General features: G+C 44.2%; 2 protein-coding genes and 1 long non-coding RNA gene across 9 annotated transcripts in view; 2 read left to right on the forward strand and 1 right to left on the reverse strand.

Annotated features, from left to right (window-relative positions):
• Positions 1–6,445, forward strand: part of ANKRD27 (ankyrin repeat domain 27) — a 55,497-nt gene extending 49,052 nt beyond the window's left edge. For all 7 annotated transcript variants that reach the window (XM_053987033.1, XM_053987037.1, XM_053987032.1 and 4 more), the window contains 4 exons: positions 772–880; positions 2,334–2,415; positions 2,943–3,015; positions 4,774–6,445. In XM_053987033.1, the coding sequence (XP_053843008.1) occupies positions 772–880; positions 2,334–2,415; positions 2,943–3,015; positions 4,774–5,040 (531 nt within the window). In that variant the 3' untranslated portion in view covers positions 5,041–6,445. The remainder of the gene's footprint in view (positions 1–771; positions 881–2,333; positions 2,416–2,942; positions 3,016–4,773) is intronic.
• Positions 6,446–7,141: 696 nt separating this feature from the next.
• Positions 7,142–12,075, reverse strand: PDCD5 (programmed cell death 5). The gene is made up of 6 exons (XM_053987690.1): positions 11,973–12,075; positions 10,468–10,508; positions 9,246–9,307; positions 8,719–8,810; positions 8,417–8,488; positions 7,142–8,093 (listed from the first exon to the last, which is right to left on the reverse strand). Exons 1-6 carry the CDS (start codon positions 12,036–12,038, stop codon positions 8,046–8,048), a joined length of 381 nt encoding a protein of 126 aa, XP_053843665.1. The 5' UTR covers positions 12,039–12,075; the 3' UTR covers positions 7,142–8,045.
• Positions 12,076–12,988: 913 nt separating this feature from the next.
• LOC128812803 (uncharacterized) lies at positions 12,989–14,320 on the forward strand. Its single transcript, XR_008438842.1, has 3 exons — positions 12,989–13,342; positions 13,390–13,526; positions 14,125–14,320. It is a non-coding gene; the product is annotated as an uncharacterized LOC128812803 (long non-coding RNA).
• Positions 14,321–14,361: the final 41 nt, after the last annotated feature.

Consider the following 14,361-nt stretch of genomic DNA (forward strand, 5'->3'; position numbering starts at 1 on the left):
TGAGCTGCATCCAGCTCTCGTGGGGGACATAAACACTGAGATGCAGCCTAGCGATGATTCTGGTGGCCTGTGAAACCGGTTGTGTTTCTAGAATAAGTTATCCTAGACTAAAAGGACGAGTCTAGAAAGAGTGGAAGCACAGAGCTAAATAAAATTAAGATTAAAATCTCTCTAATGGCAGAGAGAGCAGAAGCAATGTTGGATGTAGGCAAATGAACACCTTGCATTAATCAGTTGCAATGGCAGCAACGTCCCTTGTCCCACCATCTTCTGCTCTGTAAGCCTTTTGATTCCTTTTATCTTGCAATAGATCACTCTGACCTTCCCCTTTATTAACAGCAATAACATTATATGTAATATTAAATGATACAAAATTATTTCACTCTTTAAAGAGTTTGACACATAACTCCTATCTTAATGTCTTAAATGGCCTCTGAGATGTAGCTTAATGACCACAAAATTCTGTACTGAATCAATTTTGGTATGTATGTTACCATTTAAACTGAAATTGGCTTAACAGTAAGTAATACAGCTTAATAGAAGAGGTCAGGACTCCAACGTCATCACTGCATGACAGTGTATTTTGTGGAACACTGATTTTATCCCTACTCAGAATGATACAATTTCAAGTTTGTTTTTATAATGAGTTATTTTATATGTGTCGTATTGATTCGTACAAGCATTATTAACACACTCTGCAAAGACTGGAATACTAAATTATACTGTTGTTTTTCTTTAATAATGGTGAAAATGGAAACTCTTAAAATCAAGAATTCAAACATCATGAAGTTGCTGGAAGTAGCACCAAGCTGTGTCCCCACATCAGCAGAGGGAGAGAAGGAGAGCGAGCAGCACGTTACTGGCAAGATAAGGAAAAAAGGTACCTGTGATATTTCCATTGGTATGAATAAAAAGGAATTTAGGAATTCATGGGTGACTGTATAAAATATTTTATGTAATTGCTATACATATAATAGAATAGTCAATTATATTTCATATTTATGATAGGTAACACCTAAAATACTGTAACTAAATGCAGCAGACTTTGTATTCTACTCATGACAGTGCTTCAAACTTACTTTTCACCTACTTTAGGGTACATGTATGAATTTTACCTACAAAAACATTTAAAGGTAAAAACACACCACATTTGAGATTATATAATTAGCCGTGTAGGAACTGTGCATTTCAGTGAAAAGCAAAACAGATTTAAATGACTGTTGGGTGTCATTTATATTGCCCTAAAAGAGGTCAGGGAGTGACTCTTCATTAGTTACTGTCTCTCATGTTTTGGGACAGAAATGAGAGCAACAGAGGTGACTGTGAACCTCCAGCACAGTTTGCAGAGGACTTTGAGCTAGTGGCACAGTGTGGCCACGAGGTGCAGTGCCAGCACAACTGGGCTGCAGCAGGGCCCCGTGCCTTGGGCAGGATCCTGAGTTACCATCCTTCTGATACCTTTATCTTGCAGTGTTAACTCTGACCTTCCCCTTTTTAATAGCAATAACATTATATGTTATATTCAATGATGCAAAGTTATTTCACTCCTTAAAGGATTTGACACATGGCCCTATCTTAATGTGCCTAAGCAGCCCCTGAGATGGAACTTAAGGAGCACAGATTCCTCCTCACCTCTGTACTAGCACCCAGCTTCTGATCTGCCTTATCCACTGCTCCCATTATGCTGGCTCAGAAGTTTTTCAGGTGAATTTTCAAGTTCACTGCCCTGGGGATGTAAGAAAAGCTGTGCCCCCTGTGCTGGACAGCTCAGCAAAGGACATGATGCCACCAGGACTGTAGAAAGAAAACAGGGAGGTTGCAAAGCAGGAATTGGGGAAGATGAAGAGCAGGAGTGCCCATTTCAGCACCCATGAGTTTTCAAAAAAACTCTTACTTCCTTCCCTTAGAAAGATTGTGAATGTCTGGTTAATAGAAAATCACAATTAATCACAGTGTGCTGACACCTAAAATTGAGAATATTCTTTCAAATATTTTGAATAGTTCTAAAAGAGCAATAGAAGATATGAGTGAGTAATACTAATGAAGAGGTGGTTTAGTATCTCTGTGTTAATTCAGGTTGGTAAAAACTGGAATTCAGGACTTCAAAGTCCAGAATTATAGTATCTTCAGAAGCTTGGCCACTTGTAATAATCTGAGGAAGAATGGTTACTTCTGCAACTTGAAGGGTTTTAAAATTTCCAAAGATAAATCACCACTCTAATTCAAATTAGCACTGATACAGTTTTATGTTCAATGTAAAATCACAACTGTGTTTTTTAATTCCTAAGTGAGACCCAGTTGTAATTTAGCTGCCTGTTCTTTTAAACCCCCAGTGCACCCTAAGCCCTGTGAGGAAGCTGATGATCCCATAAGGAGACAACTTCAACTGGTCCAATCAATTAACAGATTTAACAAGTAAGCAGAGAAGCTTGCTCACAGTGTGTTTGTTGTTTCCCATGAGCAAAGGTGAAGTGCAGCTGCTAACGAAGTCCCAAAGTGGCTCAGGGGTGGTTACACATGACATGGTGGTGTGCCAGTGGATGTTAATCCTGCAGGGTTGGCATGGTCACATCCCCAGGCAGATGTTCTGGCATGACAAGCTCACTGGAGTGGTGAGGGAGGGCTTGAAAATGTATCTAAAATTGGGATTGCACTAATACTTGGTGTACCATTAGTTAAGCATTTCAGAGCCAGACTGCTTAAAAATACTGTAATGGTGTTCACTCATTGGTTGGGTTTTGCTCAATATCTTTTTAAGCCCCAATGCATATTCCATAGTAAAATACAGGGAATACAAGTAGGCTGCAATTCTGGGAGGGTATTGTCAGGGAGATGCCTGTCTCTGGCGAGACAGTTCCACCTTGTGGAGGTTCTGAGAGTCTTTTATGAAAGGCTTATGTGAAGACATTTAATTTCTTTGATTTCTTTAAAATCTTCTTCAGAGAAAAACACTTACGGAGAACAATAACAAGAGATAAAAGCGTCCCTAATTTTGACTATCACTTACTGCACCAGGTAAGTGGAAATACTTGCTCAGATTATTTTAATATTACAGCAGTTATGTTTGTTTGCTCTGCTATTACTCTGGGTACGTGTAAGAGAAAGTTTACTAGTGGTGGTCGTTGAATCACACAAGTTCTGACCTGTTTGCCAAATTGCTCATTTCATCATTGTTCAAACTTCAGTGGTGCTTCTATGACACCCCTTGACCACTTCATTATTTTCAATCTCTTAAGCCTCTTACTGCAGGTTTCATCTCTGTCTTGTTTTCTGTGTCCTGTCCAGCAAAACCTAGAACTGAAAAACTCTGCAGCTTCTTGGAGCTGTAGCTTGATTTGGCAAGAGAGACATTTTTCAGTAGATTGAAATTAGAGTTTGCTTTAAGTCTGCTTGTAAGAGGAGACTGTTTGCAAGGGTGACAGCAAACTGCATGTTGCATTGTCAGCTGCGACACAGATGTATGTAACAGATTCACCTCTGCTTGGGGTGCAGTGACACCCACAACAGCTGCTGGATGCTGCCTTCCCCAGAGCTTGTGCTCCTTTACACTGGTTTTGACTCTCATTGCATCTTCTGCTGGGCTATTTCAGAACACTAAATCAAGAGAAAAATGATCTGTCCAAAACAAAACAGTTTTTACCAGGTTACTCCAGCAGCTGCCCATCTGACACAGCTTTGCAAACGTAGACTCTGCAGCTCAGGTCCTTCTGGAAAATGGGATACTCTTCCTACTGCCCTTAGAAGACTGAGTATTTGCCAAAAGCCTTGAGAATATTCTCTAAAGCTGTAATATTTTAATAATTCTTTCTAAATGATAATATTCCACTACATAACTTGGGATTTACATTTTATAACTGTGGATCACTAAAGGCAGTATGTCTTTTCAGTACACAGGTGTCAGAAAACAAGTATGTGACCCTGATACAGAGCAGTCCAGCCATGTTCTGTGGTTGTGAGTTCATACAGCTGTGGCTGAACTAATTCATGAGTCCATACAGCTCTGAATTGTTAGTGGATTTAAATGTGGATGTAAATAACCTCTGTCTGCAGCTTTTTCAAGACTGTTGCCATTATTTCAGTAAAAAAGCTACTTTCTCCTTTTGTTCTTGACTTAGATGATCTGTCATTAGCATGCTTGCATTATCTTTGTTTCTTCTGGTTATTTTAACATTTGCATAGTGGTCAGTAATCCAGGCCAGCCACCCACTCTGTACAGCAGAAACAGGAACAGGTGTGGAAATGGAAGATATGAATAGTTGGAACAACCAGAAAGAGGAACTTAAGGGGTGGGGAGAGTGAGTGTCTCTTTCCCTGACAGGTGACCTCTGGAAGCAGGGAAAACTGCCTTTGCCTTCAGCAGTCTCTGGGCAGCCCTGTCTGTTACTACTTCCACTTTTCTTAATAGTAAAAGAAATGGCTGTTAATTTCAAGTGCAATGAGACTTGCATTACAACTGATGTTTAGAAGAGTTGGGATGCTGCTGGGATAGTGAGGGGAAAGTAAGCTTTGGAATGTCTCTTGTTCTCAGGTCTGGTACTGATGTGTGTGTAGCCTGGGGCAGGCTGGCCTCTTGTTTTCTCATATGTAGCCCAAATATAATTATTCTCTTACAAAGTATGCTATTGTAAATCTTGGCTGTGTTCTCAGTGTCATGAAATCGATGTGATAATAATGTTCAAGAAACAATATATTAATTTTCCTTCTTAACGAAGAGATATAATAATATAAAAAAGTAGATAATGCTTCTAATGTACCATTTCTCTCTCCTCACAGATGGCTATTAAAAGCTTTGATAAAAGGAAATTAAAATCTGTTGGAATGCTGGACCAGAGCACAGGTCAGGTGACTGACTCGGGCTGCAGTGGTGGGTTTGTGGAAGATGATGACACGGCAGCTCCTCACAGGAGTAAATTATTGCAGCGCAGACACACGGTCACTGTGCCCCTGCCAGCAGAGGGCAGCGACGGTGGCTCCTGCAGCCCTGCAGAGCCAGGTGTGCCACAGCCACAGGACTGGCATGGCTCAGGTTCAGATCACTGAAGGGAAGCAGGGATTTGAAGCCCGAAGCTGAGGAAGTTGGTGGTGTGAATTTCAGTAGCCCTTCACTTGCGTGTCAGATGGCGGTGACATTCACACACCCGGTTCAGAGCAGGCACAGGCTCTGCAGCACAGCTGGAATGTTCTGGCACCCTGGGGCTTGAGTCCTCTGTTCATCTAGGAGGTGACCACACAGCCAGATCATTACTGATCTCACTAACAGGGATGTAACGGAGATGAAGACAGCAAAATTACTTTCCTATTCTATTCAGCACTTATTAAAAAGTTCTATGTAACAGTAAACCAAATGAAACCCTGTATTGTATTTTTCAGCCACCCACTTTAAAAGTCTTTGAATAATTTTTGCATTTTCAGTTTTTATCACTACATTGAGAATTAAATATATTTATATATATAAAAAGATATATTGGATTACAAGGTATTTATTGCCAGAGGTAATTGAAATGTCTCTATTTTTATTGTAATGTTACAAACCATTATAGTATATATTTCTGTATATTTCAGTAGCTGGACAAACAATAGTCCGTAACATCTGCATTACTAATGTGAAGGGATGTAATCCTTGCTAGTATCTCAGCAATGCTCCCCTGTACTGGAGCTGCAAGATCAAGTTCTTACAGAGGAGCCAAGATACTAGGGTAAAAGTGGAGAGCCCTTGACAGAGCTAAACTTTGGACTTGATGTTCACAGCCTAACAAAAAAGCAGAAGCAAGCACAAGGTGCTTGTGTTTTATTGTAGCATGCATTTAAGTTGCTTTTCCCCTCCTCTAAAGGAAGTAATGCAAAAATGCACAAGTATTCACAATTCTGATCCTGGGCAACATCCACAGACAAAAGTGCTTCAGAGCCTGCTCTGGACTGCTGTTAAAAAGGTAAAATTCCCATTATGAAAGGTACTTCTCACATCAGTGACCACTGGCTAGAGTAGGCCAAATCCTGCCCCATTCCCAGGGGTGATCACTTCTGAAAGCTACAGGGAACTACCAAGTGGCTGCTTAGATTGGAAGTTCATTTTCTACTGTTTGGTTATGGGAGGACAAGCTGTAAATAGCACAAGCCAGGTTTTGCAGTGTAGTTTTTTTTTTTATTCTTGGCTCATCACATCCAGCTTGCATTTTATTTCATGAACTGTTTGTATAGATAATTATCTTTTTTTTTAACTGTGGTATTAGTAAACTACCTGGCAAAATACAAAGCTGGAAGATAAGAGTGCTGGGTTTTTCAGGTAACTTTTTAATCTAAGAGGTAAAATGTCAAAAGACATTTGGATTTGAGGGTAATGTGTTTATTTTTCTAATAATTTATGAGTTCATATGATTTTCAGATGTGCCTTGGATTTGTGCCAAATGATGGAAAGAAAAAACAAGTAAAAGAACTCTTGAAAATGCTGTTTTCTTTGAGTGCTTTTGTCCAAGCATTGAGTCTATTACAGATTTTCTTGCTTGGTTTTGTAGGCATTTGAAGACTTTACCTTGTGTTGACTCTTGGACTTTCCTTCCTCCTACATTTACGGATAACTTTATTAGGTTGTGGGGTTTTAGATTTATGCACACAGAACAGAACTGTTACTGAAACTGAGCATTTTCACATAGCCTCCTTTTCTAGCTCTACATTCACATTAAAAAATAAAAGGATGTTCAGCTATTACAAGTCAAAAGACACAAAAGGAAAGAGGTAAAACAGGTTTTTCCTTCTTGTGACACTGAGTAAGTAATTGGTCCTTACCTGTAGCAAGAATAATCCAGATATTTAAGATCTAGTAGACTATTATAGATCTGATTTTCAAATTACAGAGTGAGAATTTTGCTTGTGTTTTATTGTAGCATGCATTTAACTAAATTATTGTTTAGATTGCTCAACCATATAGGTAAGAAAAATCAGTTCACCAAACTTTGGCTTCAAACTCAGTAAGGGTGGTAAGTCTGAAGAAATTTGGCACACTCAGGATATCACATAAGCTAAGGCATCCTAATTACAAACACAGAGAAGCAAAATGCACAGTCTAAAACAAATGAAACAAAAATAACAACTGTTTAATATTTTAACCACATTCAGACAAGATGAAAAACACACCCACTAGTGCTCACTTGAAACAAGTTTATTCTGTTCCAAAAAACACTGCAGTTGGAATCATACAGGATCCTGTTAAATTATGTCAGATAAGGGGGTTGTGGTGGGAGCGTTTATCAGCACATTACAGTATTTATCCTACTGATTTCCATAACCATATTCTTGAATAAAGGTACAGCACAAGTTCAGTTTTACTTTATGCATGCAAGAGTTACAGAGTTTAGGAAAATGGTGTGTCTTTTTTTTCCAGGTAAGAAACACTCCAGCCATTTGATAGAAGTGGAGGTAGTTGTAATACATGATACCAAGTGTCTGAACAGTGCTGTGTATGACACAGTTAACTTGCTTTGTTTGAAAGCCCAGGAAATCCCAGGGGAACAGTTCAGCTGTTTGCTGGTAACATTTCTTTACACAGACTGCCTGATAGGAATCCCCTGATCCAAACACTATTTGGATACCTTCATTTTTAAATTTCCAGTGAGGACTTGAGAGCCGGTGACTGGCTGGATAGGCATCCTTCTGGGGCTCAGGGAATCTCCTTTCTAACACTTCTGTGACAAAATCTGGACAGACTTTAACTCTGAGTGGCTGTTCCCTGTCTCACTTGGCTCCTGTGCTTGCTATCTCCAATAACAGCAAGTTAAGTGTGTGCAGTGGCTGAAAGCAGAGCTTACAGTGAGGAAGGGGCAACAAAACATTCATGCTAATGAAGCCACGGGGAACCCCACACTGCTCAGGCCTCTTATACTACAAAACTTTAAGTTATAAAATCCCCCTTCTCAGATTTATTTTACAAGTTATTTGTTGGCCTTTTACAATAATAAAAAAAAGTCAAGAAGCGTAAACATTTTCAGATCTTGCATTCTGCCTGCTAACAGCATTTTTCCAGGCTATTGTTTGGCAGCCTTACAGTAGTATTAATAATCATCCTCTTCATCAGAATCCAATACTTTCCTTCTGTTGAACTAAAATGAAATACATCAAGTGAAAATTGAAGGGTCATGTAAATGCAGGCTGGCACAAGCCTTTCCCAGTCCATGCACGTGGCAATGAAGGCACTGCCTGGGCACAACGCCCACCCCAGGCCCTGCTGGGCCCAGTGGCACAGGACAGAGCTGGGCCAGGCTGCCCCACACCACACTGGCCCCAGGAGCTGCAGATGTGTAGGACTCTGATGGAACCCCAGCACTCAGCAGGGCAAACACAAAGTTCCATCCTGAACTGGTCCCACACGTGCAATTCTGCTGCTCTACTTCCTACAACATTACATCTAGGAATGAAAACTCACCTTCACTGTTGTTTTCTTTTCTGTTTGCTGACTCACTTTTTCAAGAATTTCTATCAAACCTTGTTCTGATACCTAAGAAAGTCAAACAAAATGTGGATAAACACACTCTGAGAGATGCTTAGTATCAAACAACTGGATCACAATTTCCTTTCTTACAAAAGGTTTTTGATGGAATTATATAACAGTCTTTAGGAGCTATTTACAGTTAATTTAACTTGCATCTATTATAAACTTCTTTTTTTAGAGTGAATTGGGTGTTTAAAAATAAATATATGTGAGAAAGAATTAGGAAATATACTGACCTTTCCAGCTAGCTGTCCAAATCTTGCCATCTGTATAAGATAATTCTCTACTGCTTTTGCTTTGTCTGGCTTCACAAGTGCTAAATTGCTTACTGCAACAAAAACAGGCTCTGTTCATTTGGGTTTAGAACATTCTGCAATACTTTCACTAGTAACAAAAAAGAGAGAAATGTCCCTAGGAAACAGTCTTCTTCATGCCAGGGTCATGAAATAAATTGTAAAAGGCATTTTCATTTATGCCAGGTACAAGACAGTTATATTTCTTACTTTTAAACATTTGCTTCTGATTAAACAACTTTGACTCTCCATATAATTTCTTCTACTAATTTAAATCAAATCTAAAACATTAACATAATTCAGATACTCATTAGCCTCTCCCTTCTAATCACTAATATTGCTAGCTGAAAAGCTGCAAGTTTTATCTTCTCAGCAACAACAGTACTTTTCTAGTCTGGCCTCTGTACAACACACTTTTGAGGAGTCACTTAGATGAGTATTTTTTATTAGGAAGTTACTTGGATACTCACATCTTGCACGAGCTGCTTGATCAAGAACTTGAGCTAAAATAGTATTTCTTATCTCTGCTTCCCTGTAAGGAAAAGTGAACCACACATTAAAAATGGGATGTCAAGCACCTAAAATAACATGCACAGAACTACAGAAGACTTTTGATTCATGTAAGTGGCTTCTTGAGGTCACTTCAAACCTTCCATTTACATGGTATCTTTTATAGCATTTCCTGTCCTGGGAATGTCTGTTTCTTATGGACATTTCCCATTTCCCATTGCTGAAGTTACATAGCTGGCAACATCTTCCAAGAAATCAAGGTGAGTTTCATACCTACACCTTCTTACTGCTCATAATTACATTTTAAGAGACAAAAACTGTGCTACCCTTTAGATCCTGCATTTATCCATGTGGAATTCACCCCAAGGCAGGATGGTAGAGCAGGCACAAGGAATTGTCCATGCAATTCCAAAACCAAACCAAAGCTCATTTATGTATTTAGAGTTTTTCCACTAAGTCTCCATGTATTTACAGTATTTGATATAAGTATCTGCAAAACTGGACCTTTAGTTTATGAAACTTTAGTTAATACAGACTTGGACTGTGCAAAGTCAGCTCTTCAAACACTTGTTTACAATTTTCCAAATTAGCACAAATCCTGAACACTGTTCCCCCACTGAGCTTCGACAAAAAGAATTTTGCTTCAGCTTTTTAACTGGAATAGGTATCCCAGAAAAATCAAATCAACTGGGAAAGGCTCTTCCCACTGCAGTAACAGCCAAACCCAACCCAAACTCACCACTGACAAAAAGCACCAGTTTGGGAGGAGTTCTGCCAGCCTTCAAGACTTGGATCATAAACTCCTAGCAACCCTGAGGAGCCAAGGATTCTGCCTTCCAGAAGCAGGTGACAGTGGGAGGGATGATGCTTCCCCAGAGCAGCCTACTGTATCACTGCAGCTCATGAGATTACTGAACTCAGACAAGTCCCCAGGGAAAGAGCTGCTGCTGCTTTCTCATCATGCCCTCCCACCCCAGCAGGGCTCAGGCAGTATGGTCATGGCACGGGAGCCACACCTGCATCAAATCTTTGATCCATTTCAATCCCTTTGTTGGTGGTTTTCCCAGCAACGAAAAAAATGTGGGGCAACATTCCAAAGAAATTAAATACTAAAAAAAAAAAAAAAAAAAAAGGTTAAAAATTATTAGATGCAAGATCAAAATTCAATAGTCTCATTTATACCTCTGCTTTGCTTCTTGTTGCGACGGATCAGCAGAAGGATCCTGAAGAAGGAGATCAAAGCAAAAAATATCACAATCCAGAATCACTCCACATGGGACAGAAAGTTAAAATATTCCAGCAGTGTTGATGGAAGATAAACCTGCCTGTTAAACCTGCCTGCCCATGGATGAGATCCTGGAAGTGGGAATCTGCTGCCCTAGCAATAAATGTGCCACCCTCTGCTCTCCTCACAACGCAGCCATGCCAACAGTGGGTGAGCTGCTCCTGGTCCATCCACAGATTCCTGTGGCTGGGGGCAGGAAGAGGCCTTCCCCTTAGGTCTAGGATAATAGGCTTCTCCAAAGCCAGAAAACTGACAAAAGCATTGTAAGTCCATCAGAGTAAGTTAAGGATAAGTAAAATGAAACGTAACACATTCTCAGCATGGCAGCTGAAATCACAGAATCATGGAACATTCTGAGCTGGAAGGAACCCACAAGGATCATCAAGTCTAACTCCTGAAACCAATGAAAAGTTAATTAGGGGTGTTCTACAAGAGTTGGTTCCTGCATTAAACACTAATACGTATGAAAAATAAAAGGGGGCAAACTTCCAAGTCACTATTACTGGTGACTATTCAGAAACAAGTAACAAAAAACCAAAAAAAACCCTGAACTTTATATGGAATCAACACCTCAGATTTTACAGGTAACAATTAAAGGTGTGAAAGCAGGATGGAAAACCACACAGACAGGAAATGGGGCTGGCTGGAGGTAGGGAAGGAACAACAGGAACAACAAAAGTGACACTTCACATAAATCCATATATGGACTGTGTCAGAGGATGGTGTCCAACTCTTTTCAGTGGTGCCCAGTGCACGACAAGGAGCAATAAGCATAAACTAAAACACAAGTTTCACCTCAACATGAGGAAGAACTTCTTTCCACAGAGGGTGGCAGAGCACTGGAGCAGCTGCCCAGGGAGGGAGTGGAGTCTCCGTCTCTGGAGACATTCCAACCCCCCCGGGCACGCTCCTGTGTCAGCTACTCCAGGTCACTGCCCTGGTGAGAGGCTGGACTGGATAATTTCCAGAAGTTCCTTCCAGCCCTAACAATTCTGTGTTTCTGTGATTCGGCTCTGAAAAGTGAGATGGCTGGAAAGGCGACGAAAGCAATCCATGGAACAGCGAGTGTTCGGGGGCGGGAACGCTCGTGCGCCGAACCTCCCAGGGCAGGAGCGGAGGGAGGCGGCGAGGGGCCGGGGCTTCCAGCCAAAGCTCCCGCACGGCCGGGCCTCTTCCCGCTTGGCCCCGGTCATGCACACGCCTCTCCTCTTCCCCTCCAGGCCCCGAGCGGCGCCGAAAGCGCTTCGGGCGGAGGGTCGGCCGCTGCCTCACCCCGTGCTCGGCCCTGATCCCCCGTCCCTCACCCCGTGCTCGGCCCTGATCCCCCGTCCCTCACCCCGTGCTCGGCCCTGATCCCCCCGTCCCTCACCCCGTGCTCGGCCCTGATCCCCCCGTCCCTCACCCCGTGCTCGGCCCTGATCTCGCCCAGCCGCCGCTGCCGCAGCGCCTCCAGCTCCTCGTCCGCCATGGCTGAGGCCGCCCGCGCCAGGCGCTGCCAATCCACCGCCGAGCGCTGCCCCCGCCCCTCGGCGCCCGCGCCAGGCGAGGCCAATCCACCGCCGATGCCCGAGCCCCCCGAGCAGGGCAGGGTCACCGGAGCAGGGGACGCAGGGACGCGTGTCCAGAGAGGGGGACGCCACATCCCTGGCATCCCATCCCTGGCATCCCATCTCTGGCAGCTCTACCACCCGCAGTTTAAAGAAGTTCTTCCTCATATTGATGTGGAATCTGTGTTTCAGATCGCGGCTATAGCTTCTCGCCCTGTCGCTAGGCACCACTGAACAGAGCCTGGCACCATCCTCTGGAGACGCTGGTAGGGACGGATGAGATCCCTCTCACTCTTCTCCAGGCCCAGGTCTCACAGTCCCTCCCCATCACAGAGATGCTTCAGACCCCTCCTCATCTTTGTGGTCTCTGCTGCACCCTCTCCAGCAGCTCCTTGCCTTCCCTGAGCTGCCGGCGTGAGGAGCGGGACCGGAGCAGCCCGGAGTGCGCTGTGTGTGAGGGGATGGCGGGACCAGCCCGGAGTGCGCTGTGTGTGAGGGAACGGGACCGGACCAGCCCGGAGTGCGCTGTGTGTGAGGGGATGGCGGGACCAGCCCGGAGAGCGCTGTGTGTGAGGGCACAGAGTGACCAGCCCGGAGTGTGCTGTGTGTGAGGGCACAGAGGGACCAGCCCGGAGTGCGCTGTGTGTGAGGGGATGGCGGGACCAGCCCGGAGAGCGCTGTGAGTGAGGGAACGGGACCGGAGCAGCCCGGAGTGCGCTGTGTGTGAGGGCACGGGACGGGAGCAGCCCGGAGTGCGCTGTGAGTGAGGGCACAGAGGGACCAGCCCGGAGTGCGCTGTGTGTGAGGGGATGGCGGGACCAGCCCGGAGTGCGCTGTGTGTGAGGGCACAGAGGGACCAGCCCGGAGTGCGCTGTGTGTGAGGGGATGGCGGGACCAGCCCGGAGTGCGCTGTGTGTGAGGGCACGGGACGGGACCAGCCCGGAGTGCGCTGTGTGTGAGGGCACAGAGGGACCAGCCCGGAGTGCGCTGTGTGTGAGGGGATGGCGGGACCAGCCCGGAGTGCGCTGTGAGTGAGGGAACGGGACCGGAGCAGCCCGGAGTGCGCTGTGTGTGAGGGCACAGAGGGACCACCCCGGAGTGCGCTGTGTGTGAGGGAACGGGACTGGAGCAGCCCGGAGTGCGCTGTGAGTGAGGGAACGGGACCGGAGCAGCCCGGAGTGCGCTGTGAGTGAGGGAACGGGACCGGAGCAGCCCGGAGTGCGCTGTGAGTGAGGGCACAGAGGGACCAGCCCGGAGTTTCGTTGTAGCCAGTGACTGCTACAAATGCCACCATGGACTGGTGGCTCTGTGTCTGCCACGGGCCCTCCGATTTCCTCTAAAAGGCAGCCGTGGGGACGCGATTCGGTGGATCATCCCACGGGAGCAGCGGGGAGCGGCGCTGCCCCCAGGTCTGCTCTGCTTTTGGGGCTCCCCAAAAGTGCCTCCCTGTGCTGAGCACCCTGCTCTGCTGTTCGGTGCACAGTCGGCAACGGGGACTAAAAGACGTCCTGACCTTCAGCCACGGCCCTGTCCCTGGAATCAAAGAGGAAAAAAAACCCTACTCCCCCCCCCCCAAAAGTTGACAAATGTAATGGCCTTCATCAGACTGGCCATTTGACGCTAATAGCGTCAAAATAGCAATGCAAGTGTTACTGGGACTCTCATTTAATAGCTTCAATCACGTTAAAAATTAACTTTCACACCTCAAATTTCAGCCTTTAGTGTTGGTCAGTCGCGCTCTTATTCCAGGCTGTAGGTTTTCCACTCGTACTTTAAGATTTAATTTAAATGAAGAAACAACTCCAAAAGCTGCTCTGCCAGGACGAAGAAGCCACAGGTCCCTTAAAACAGGGATAATAAAGATGTATTCACCAAATATTTCTGGTCTAGTTTTAAACAGTAACAAAATGTGTCAAGTACTTGTTCATTTAAACAACTCTTGCAGCAAATGCAGACAAAATTAGTTCAGCTAATTTTCTTCGCATCTTTCCATGTCGCACCCTCCAGATGGATCACAGGAGCCCATCCGTCCTGCCTGAAAACCTCGCATCCATCCTCGTCTTCTGAGAAGCATGTTCAGACCGATTGAAAATCAGGGCTATTTCGGGATCACGTTTTTAGCGGTTCAGAAGGCAGGATTTGGTTTGTCCGTCCCCGTGGGCAGCAGAGGGAGCCCTCGTTCTACACAACAGCATTCTGTGTTCATCGTTAAAGCAGAAAATAAAACAAAAAATTGGTTTTTTG

This window comes from Vidua macroura, chromosome 11, assembly GCF_024509145.1.
Source record: "Vidua macroura isolate BioBank_ID:100142 chromosome 11, ASM2450914v1, whole genome shotgun sequence".
Lineage (NCBI taxonomy): Eukaryota > Metazoa > Chordata > Aves > Passeriformes > Viduidae > Vidua > Vidua macroura.

Excerpts from the sequence above, each read along its gene's own strand:
- PDCD5 (XM_053987690.1), bottom strand. The coding sequence starts at position 12,038 with ATGGCGGACGAGGAGCTGGAGGCGCTGCGGCAGCGGCGGCTGGGCGAG. Across the intron at positions 10,509-11,972 it reads AGATCAGGGCCGAGCACGGG|GATCCTTCTGCTGATCCGTC; the intron begins GTGAGGGACGGG and ends CTCCTTCTTCAG. Across the intron at positions 8,094-8,416 it reads AAAAGAAAACAACAGTGAAG|TTCAACAGAAGGAAAGTATT; the intron begins GTGAGTTTTCAT and ends ATTTCATTTTAG.